The 8,015-nt window shown below is 50.6% G+C and overlaps 1 protein-coding gene across 1 annotated transcript; it reads right to left on the reverse strand.

Annotated features, from left to right (window-relative positions):
* Window positions 1–2,325: 2,325 nt before the first annotated feature.
* ADIPOQ (adiponectin, C1Q and collagen domain containing) lies at window positions 2,326–3,341 on the reverse strand. Its single transcript, XM_008940963.1, has 2 exons — window positions 3,227–3,341; window positions 2,326–2,840 (listed from the first exon to the last, which is right to left on the reverse strand). The coding sequence occupies exons 1-2, from the start codon at window positions 3,339–3,341 to the stop codon at window positions 2,326–2,328; spliced, it is 630 nt and encodes a 209-aa protein (XP_008939211.1).
* Window positions 3,342–8,015: the final 4,674 nt, after the last annotated feature.

Below are 8,015 nucleotides of genomic sequence, written 5' to 3' on the forward strand. Positions count from 1 at the left end.
GGTGCTGGGAGAGCTGGTGTCTGCCCTGGCCACAGCACATGGTGTCAGGCGTGCGTGGCGCTGGGCAAAGCCACCTCCAGGCTGCCAAGTCCTGGGGCACGAGATGAACCCACACCCATGGTTGCTCCTGCTGTGTGCAAGGAATAATTTGGTTTGGCTGCCTCTTGGGAACTAGTCCTTAGAGTTGTATTTCCTCCTCATGGTTATCCCAAATGTCTCTTAGCACTGTGGTTGTTTCAATTTTCCCTGCTTTCAGAAACCCATCCGAAAAACACACTGCAAAAGCTCTGATTTTCTCCTTTCTGTTTAAGCCTCTTACACCGTTTGATCCAGCAACTGCTGCATTTTAACATCTTTTATTTATGGATTAGGTTCTTTGTTTGGTTTCTTTTTGTTGTTTGCGGGTGTTTTTAAACCCTGATCCCTTCCCTTTCATTCACTCAACAGGAGCAGGGTTTTTCCCAGCTCTCTGAATTCAGCATGATCGGATTGCACATCAGTTTGGCCCTTGCTTAATTTAGGGTGCTTGAAGCTTCCCGGGCCAGTGGAGACCCTCCCTCTGGCTGGTCACTCTGAGTAGATTGAGGCACAGTGGTTTTGGGTCAGTAGTCTGGAAACCAGAGCTCATCTTACCCATAAAGGAGGCAATACAGTGTGAGGGGGTGAGATGCTGAAGCCTTGATGAAGGCTAGAGGGCAGGAAACTTCTGTGGAAAGCAAAAGGGAAGTGTTCCTGTGTATGCCAGCCCACAGTGCCCCCACCTTGACAAATATCTGTCTGTTTCCCTGGGCTGCATGGTGAGGCTGAGAGAATGTCCCTTTCTTCAAATCCTTCCCAATGACATGTACAAAAACATGGGAGCGTTCTCATTGAAAAAGGTTTTTATTGGTTTTTTTTATTTATAATGTGGTAATTCACAGGAGTGTAGAAAATGCTACTGTTGGAAGTAATTTCAATTGAAGCTCTTAATGCTGTTTTGTGCTGGCAATAACACATTAGCTCTGATCTGTGTTAGCTTGTTCTGAAGCTTAGTGAGAGTCTTCTTTGAGCCTGAGAAAGCATCAATCCTCTTCTAGCTGAAAGTCAAGCAAGCTCCTTGGAGAGCAGTTTGATGGGATTGCTACTAATCACTCTTCTCCCAGTAAGGTAGCCTTGTAGAGAGCTGGGGCGGCTCCTGGGGGGCTTTGTGGCAGGAGCCCGCTCAATGTGGGGGGTTGCACCATCACCTGAAGCTCTGCCCAGCTGCTGTGCAGACTGACGGCACACTTGCGGTGTTGAAAAGTGGAAATGTGCTTGCTGGATCTCAACTTCTGACTGCACTTGGGACAGGATCCCACCATGCAGGTGGAAACCGCTGCTCATGTGCCCCATGCTGGCAGCCTCTGAGTTGAACGTGTACTTGTGCCATCACCAGTGCCAGGTGAGTGACTTGGAAGGGACACCTCCACCCTGAGATCTTCTCTGCCCAGGAGCCTTGAGGGACATTCTGCTCCCTGGTCAGGCATGGTGTTTGCAGAGGAGCTGCATCCATTTCTGAGCATCACAACTGTATGGCAAACATGTCTGTGATCATCTGGGGTCCCCCAAAGCCACACAGGCAACAGGGCACTTTTGTTGGGTAGCCTCACCAGCATTCATAAGGCTTTTCAGATAAATCAAGAGAGAAGATCCCTGCGCTAAAGAAGCACGCTGTGGCCATTAAAGATAACCATAAGGGATAAACATAACAGGAACAATCAAAGGATTAAAATAAATGAAAGTTTATCTGGATATATTCAAAGATCTGGGATAAAGAAGGGAAACAAACCATGGGTGGAAGTCAAAGGCCCCAATAAGACTGGGAGTTATGATGGAAAAAATGAAGCCATCTGTTCCAGATGAAAACAAGAACAGAGATGGCTTCTGTGAATTGTCTTCTCCCTCTTAAATGTGTACCAGTGGTTTAAATGAACTTAGGCAGTTAGAAAAGGGAAATTGAGGATGTGCTATTTAAATGTAACCAGTTTTTCTCTTATCACTTTTAAATTTAAAAAAAGCTAGGCCATGTTGAGGGTTGCTCTTTCATGATGTAGCAAGAGTGGGGTTTGACTATGAGTCCAGGTTTCACAAGGAGAGCAAGAGCAGAGTTAGGAGGGAACTCTTGCAGCCCTGGAATTCGCTCGTGCATAACCTCAGTGATTTCACAGGAGGTGGGCTCCACCCTTGGCAATGGTCTCCCTGCAAAAGGCAGTTTTGGGGTAAATACAGCATAGCTATAGCGCCAGTGCCCCACGACACCGTCCGGGGTTAAGCCACCTCATCCTTTGCTGTGTAGCGCCCCCTGCTTTAATGGGCATCCAGGTCTGGGTACAGGAGAAAGCCCATGAAGGTGGAGTCGTTGATGTTGTCGGCGTAGATGCCGTTGTTGTCCCCGTCCCCGTACACCTGCAGCCAGACCTCGTCCCCGGCGCCGAGCTGCAGCAGGACGGAGCCGCTGGCTTGGTCAACGTTGTTCTTGAACTGGTCGTAGGTGAAGATCACCGCCTTGTCCTTCTTGTAGAGGCTGACCTTGACGTCGGCCAGGTAGACCGTCAGGTGGTAGGCGAAGTAGTAGGTGCCGGGGATGCCGCAGAGGAACTTGCCGGTGCTGGCGTCGTAGTGGCCCTGCTCATTGTAGAAGATCTTGCTGAAGCGGATGGGGACGTTGGGGTGGGGGGCTCGCTCCGTCAGCCCCACGCTGAAGGCAGAGCGGTGGATGAAGGCACCTTCGCCCTTCTCCCCCTTCCGCCCTGCGAATCCAGGAATTCCTGGTGGCCCTGGCGTTCCTGGTGGTCCCGGAAGGCCTGGGATACCTGGGGGACCTGGGGGACAGAGCGGGGATGGGGGGGTGTCTGCATTGTGCTGGCAGCAGCTACTTGCCCGCCCGAAACGCCGAGGGGGTTGTAGCACGGAGCTGAGGCAAGGCTGGGTGACCCCCCTGAGCTGAGCCAGCGAGTGAAAGCCCAGTCACCCCCTGCCAGCCATGTGCAGAGCTGCTGAGAGCAGCGTGTCTGAAAAAACGCCACTAACTGGAAAAACAACCAGCAGACCAAACTCTGACTTGAGTTGTGGAATCTCCGCGCCTGGAGGTATTCAAAAGCCATCTGGACAAAGATCAGGCAGACCCACCAGACATGAGACCTGCCAGGGCTGGGCCTGGGGCTGCCCACAGGCTCCAGCACTGACAGACCCTCTGTTCCTCACCAACCTTGATCTCCTTTCTCTCCCTTCGGTCCATCTTTTCCATCCTTCCCGTCCCGGCCGGGGAGCCCGTTGTGGCCAGGGTGGCCCGGTGCTCCTCCCATCCAGTTGGCACAGGGCATTTTAGGGTCTGGCTGGACATCCTGGGCAGCCACCTCTGTGCAATGGGAGCCCAGCAGCAGCAGTGAGCAAAGGAGAAAGCGTGCTGGGACCCTCATCATTTGTTCCTGGTGTAGTTAATCACTCTGTTAGTTTTAAAAGTTAATTGCGGGGAGGGTGAAACAAACTCCCCACCCCTGAATAGCAGAGAGGCATGGAATACTAAAGTTTGAGTCAACATATCTGAAGGAAAGTAATACTGCTCCTCCCGAGGGCCCCTCCAAATCCTGTCTTAAAATGGGAAAGTTTTAAGCTGTATCTGCTAGCTCAGAGTTTAAACTGCTTTAGGTGTGATATTCCCTTACTATATCTTTCCCATTTCTTTTGGTCTTTCTGTCTAATACTTAACAGTGCAACATGAAATAATCTTGTCAGTTGTACCTTTTGGACAAGTGATAGATGAACTAAGTCCTCTTGGTGGCTTTCAGTTATTCCTTTAGCAGCTACTAGATTAAAAGCTCGTACTTATTATATGAAGCTTGCTTATTTATCAGCAGAAATCAGCATACCATCTGTAGGAGCAATGCCATTTTTAAGTTTAGGGATTCAGACCATGATTCAGAATTTAAATTTCACATAATGCTATATGAATATTATATTTTTATATCTATATATTTTAAAAAACCCTGACGGCTCTCTGTGCAAAGCACACAACAAAAAGTCCACTTGTTTTCCAACTCCAGTATTTTCTTCAAAGGGTATTAACCAGGGGCTTGGCTTATACTGATCTTTTTTTCTAATTCCTTGTAGCATAGTTTTTCCTGACATTCCAGTGGTGACTTGTTCCAGGGTGCTCATACCTTGAATCTGGGTGCTGCAGGTTTCTGGCAAGGAGCTGATACAACTCAGGGAGATTTGGGGCAAACCAAATCTTCTCAGGAGTCTTTGAGGAAAGAGGTGAATAAAAAGGTGCCAGAGCAGTGCTGGCTGTTAGAGCCATCTGAGTTTTCAGTGTTGTTCCTGACTACTTTTGATTTGGGCATTTTGATCTCTAAATAGTGTTTCCAAAAACAGGAGTAGGTATCTAAGGGAGATTGTCTATTCTTGGTTTAAAATCCTCACTGGCTATTCTGAGAATAACTCTAAGAAAGGAAACTTCTTGCAAACAGAAAAGTCTGTCTATCTGATTCATCCCAAAAGAAGAGAAAATCCTGAACTTAGTAAGAGGGAAAAGAAAATAATCATGCTTACCAGCTGCTTAGAGTCCTAGTTGGCTTGCTGCAGCCTCTTTGGAAATGAAGTCCAGCTCCTACATGGCTGTCCCTAAGGGCACGGGGAGCTGTCAGCTCAGATGCTGCATTTTCCATTTGCTATTGCGCATGCTGACCTAAAAGTTGAGTTTTCCCATTAATTTTTCCTGGCCATCACTTAAGTTTTGGACCATTTATATAATCCAGTCACACTTTGATAGCTTGCAAAGATAGCCTTAACGGGGAAAAGATGGATTTGGGAATGTGATGAGAATGGGAGGAGCGATGGTTGAAAGCTGGAGAAGTCCATGTGAGAGCCTCTCAGGCTGGGATTGTACAGCAGGAGCTGCTGGGCTGTGGGAGTTGGGAAACATTGTTAGCTGATGGAGAAAGTGTGTCTACAGCCTTGTGTAAACGCACTCCAGTGGGCTTTTTTCAACGTGTCAGGACATGAATTATTGTATGAGAAGTTTTGGCTTCTCCTTTTAATGGGAAGAGCTGTTTCTGCTGGGAGGATGCTGCCGCACCAAAGAAGGGCAAAGCTGCCCACAAGGAAGGGCAGCACTGGGGGAAGAGTTTTGTTTTAAGCCAGCCCAGGATGTGGCAGCACTATTGTAAATCATCAGAGCAGTTTCAGCCCTACACGTGGCTTTCGACCTATAGCTAGTTTTGGCTTCAGCTCAAAACAAAGTCTTATTTTCCCTGTGTCTCCCTCCTTCCAAAAGGGAGGTTGGACCTTGGAGAGCAGAGGTTTTCCTCTCCAGCTGCTCTGGGGCAGTTCAAGATTAGCTGGGCAGGCCCTTGGCAAACAAAATAGGACCAGGAGAAAATAGTGTGGTGTGTGTTGTTGCAACTGGGTGTGGGGAGCTGGTGTCCTTGGGAGAAGGGAAATGCATCCAAGTGAAAGTCAGCAGGACAGTATCCCGAATTACTAAGCTGTTGTAAAGACCTGGCTGTCTGGAAAGACTAACAGGACACATAAATGAACACATAAATAGTGTCTTATTTGTAGAACTGGGAGTCAGCAAGGGTGAATTTTGAAGACCTGAGGGGAAGAGTGCAGAAGGGAGGAGCTGCAGGACAGCTGCTTGCCTTATTTTGGTCAAGCCCTTAGTCCAGCATTTGAAGAACTTTTTATATTTCTTTGGCTGATGGTTTTCCCATGTAGTGTGGAGACTTAAAACAGTGCCTCGTGCAAGTCCAGTAAAAGATGACAGGAATCTAGTTGGATCTGTTGTTTTCTTATAAATGTGATCTGCTGGAGCCATGTGTGTGTTTGTGTGCAAATGTGATGCTGATGTTTCTGTCAAAGTCTTATCTCCTGAGCTATGAAAGGAGGAGTAGGACCTGGGAACTGAAATAGGAACTGGTTTTACAGTGGAGATGAGAGGTTTTCAGCAGCCTCTGCCTGGGGTGTGAGCAAGACAAGGCTGGTTTCCCTGCCAGCTCTCAGCTTGAACCCTGAAATGCATGATGGGGATATTTATAAGGCTGCTAGAATTTGAAAATTGGAAGTTTCTCTCTGGGGTACAACCAGCTGACACAACCCCCGACGTGCTTGCTCGCGGTTCCGTTGTCTTACACAGTGGGTCTGTGAGCTGCTGCTGGCTCCTGTCCCTGCTGCAGAGGGAGCTGTACGATCCTGTCAGCTCCTGCCTGGGAGATAGGAAAACCTTCAAAAAGCCCTTTGCTCTGCCTGGTGACAAGCAAAACCTGCCAGCAAATGCAGACTGGACCAGCATTGCCCACAGCTGGTCTGGTAGCAGCTCTGGTTGGGTCTGGGGGTGTCTTTTTGGCACAGAGGAAGCTACTTTTCTGCAACTCTTGCAATACCTTCTGCACTTGGCACCATGGCCACCAGTTCTCCAGCGTGGGACACGCTGCCTCTGCCTAACTTGGCTGCAAACCTTGTGCTGAGCATGACTTTGTTTTCTCTCTTGGATGTGATGCAAGGCTGCAAATATGGAAAGTACAAAACCGATTTGATGGATTGTGGATCCCAGCTTTCACCAAGAATTAAAAATAAGCAGCAAGTTATATTTAGCTGTCTATAAATGGGAACAAAACAGAGCAGGAGGCTCATTATCAGCCGTGCTCCATCAGCGCAGTCACGAGCCCCACTGGTGTCACCTGAGGGGTGAAAAGCTGCTTTGGCCAGAGAGAGGTCAGGATGGCTGCCTCAGGGGGAGGTGGGCAGGACCCCTGCCATGGGGGCTGGGTAAGAAGCCCCTAACTGTCCACTGCTGTCCTTCCCCAGTGGGAGGGAGCTGAGGTGGAGCCCAGCCCATGGGAACCCTTGTCCCCCTGGCTGTCCCTTCCCAAGGCTGCTGTGTTCCGCCCAGCACCAGCTCTGCTGGGACCTAGCCCCTGCCCCGGCTGCCTGTCCCTCTGGGGTGCTTGGCCCTTTCCTCCTCATCCCCCTGTCCTTGGATACGGCACGTCCCACAAACAACACACATTCCTCCTTTTGCCAAAAATGGCAAAGACTGCTTACCCCACGGGGCGGGCAGGCTGGTGGGGCTGGTTTGGTGCTGCCCAGGGCTGGGTGCAGCAGCGGGCCCTCCACTTGGCATCCATGCCAGGGGTGCTGCTGGCCCTGTCGCTGGGAACTGCCAGCAGCCCCCCGTCTGCTCTTGTGGCCAGACAGACCCTGCGCCCGTCCCCACCATTACCTGGTGGACACCTGCACGGGGTGCTAGATGCCTGTGGGTGCCAAGGAGCCACCTCCAAAGAAACAGCAGGAAAATGGCCTGTAGAGTGAGTGCCATGGTCAGCAAGGACAATGCCTGCTCCAAGCTCGCGGACCCTGATGTTTCCACTGGAGTGTCCTACGTGAGTGCAGGGAGGTGGCTTAGGGACAGGGAGCCGTGGCCAAGGAGGGCTGGGTGGGTGCAGTGCAGGCTGGGCCAGCCCACAGGGCAGGACAAGGGCTCTGTGGGGCCACAGGGAAGCCCAGCTGGGCTGTGCAGGGTGGGTCACTCACCCAAAGTGGTGGTACCGTGGGTCAGGTGGTGGAGGGGACAGGAGCCCCATGGGTGCAGGACACAGTGGGGATGCTGAGCTAGCATTTGGGGGCCACCAGAAGCCAGCAGTGAGGAGGAGACCCAGGGATGATCTCTCTGGGGTGCAGGACGATGGGACTGCCTGACACACTTTGCCAGCGCTTGCTGGATGCCGCCCCCTTCTCGGCAGCAGGGTTACCAGTACCCCAGCCCATCGCACATGGGCAAATGGGCTCTGCCTCCTTGCAAGGGGTGGCTCAGGAAGAACAGCTCCTTGCCAGGCTTGAGCAACAGCATGTTTCTCTTCTTGGTGATCACAAACAAACTTCCCTGGCCTCAGGGGATCCCGCGCTTTGTTCCCGCAGTTTCTCATGACAAAAGGGACGTTGAAGCGCATTCGTTCAGGCAACAGAGCCCTGTAAATGCTGCTCAGGGCTCCTTTAAC

The sequence above is a fragment of the Merops nubicus genome, unplaced genomic scaffold, assembly GCF_000691845.1.
Source record: "Merops nubicus isolate BGI_N331 unplaced genomic scaffold, ASM69184v1 scaffold22115, whole genome shotgun sequence".
Taxonomy (NCBI): Eukaryota; Metazoa; Chordata; class Aves; order Coraciiformes; family Meropidae; genus Merops; species Merops nubicus.

Bases quoted from the DNA above. Each gene is read 5' to 3' on its own strand.
- ADIPOQ (XM_008940963.1), bottom strand. From the start codon at position 3,341: ATGCCCTGTGCCAACTGGATGGGAGGAGCACCGGGCCACCCTGGCCAC. The intron at 2,841-3,226 runs GTTGGTGAGGAA...TCTGTCCCCCAG, and splicing joins GGGAGAGAAAGGAGATCAAG to GTCCCCCAGGTATCCCAGGC.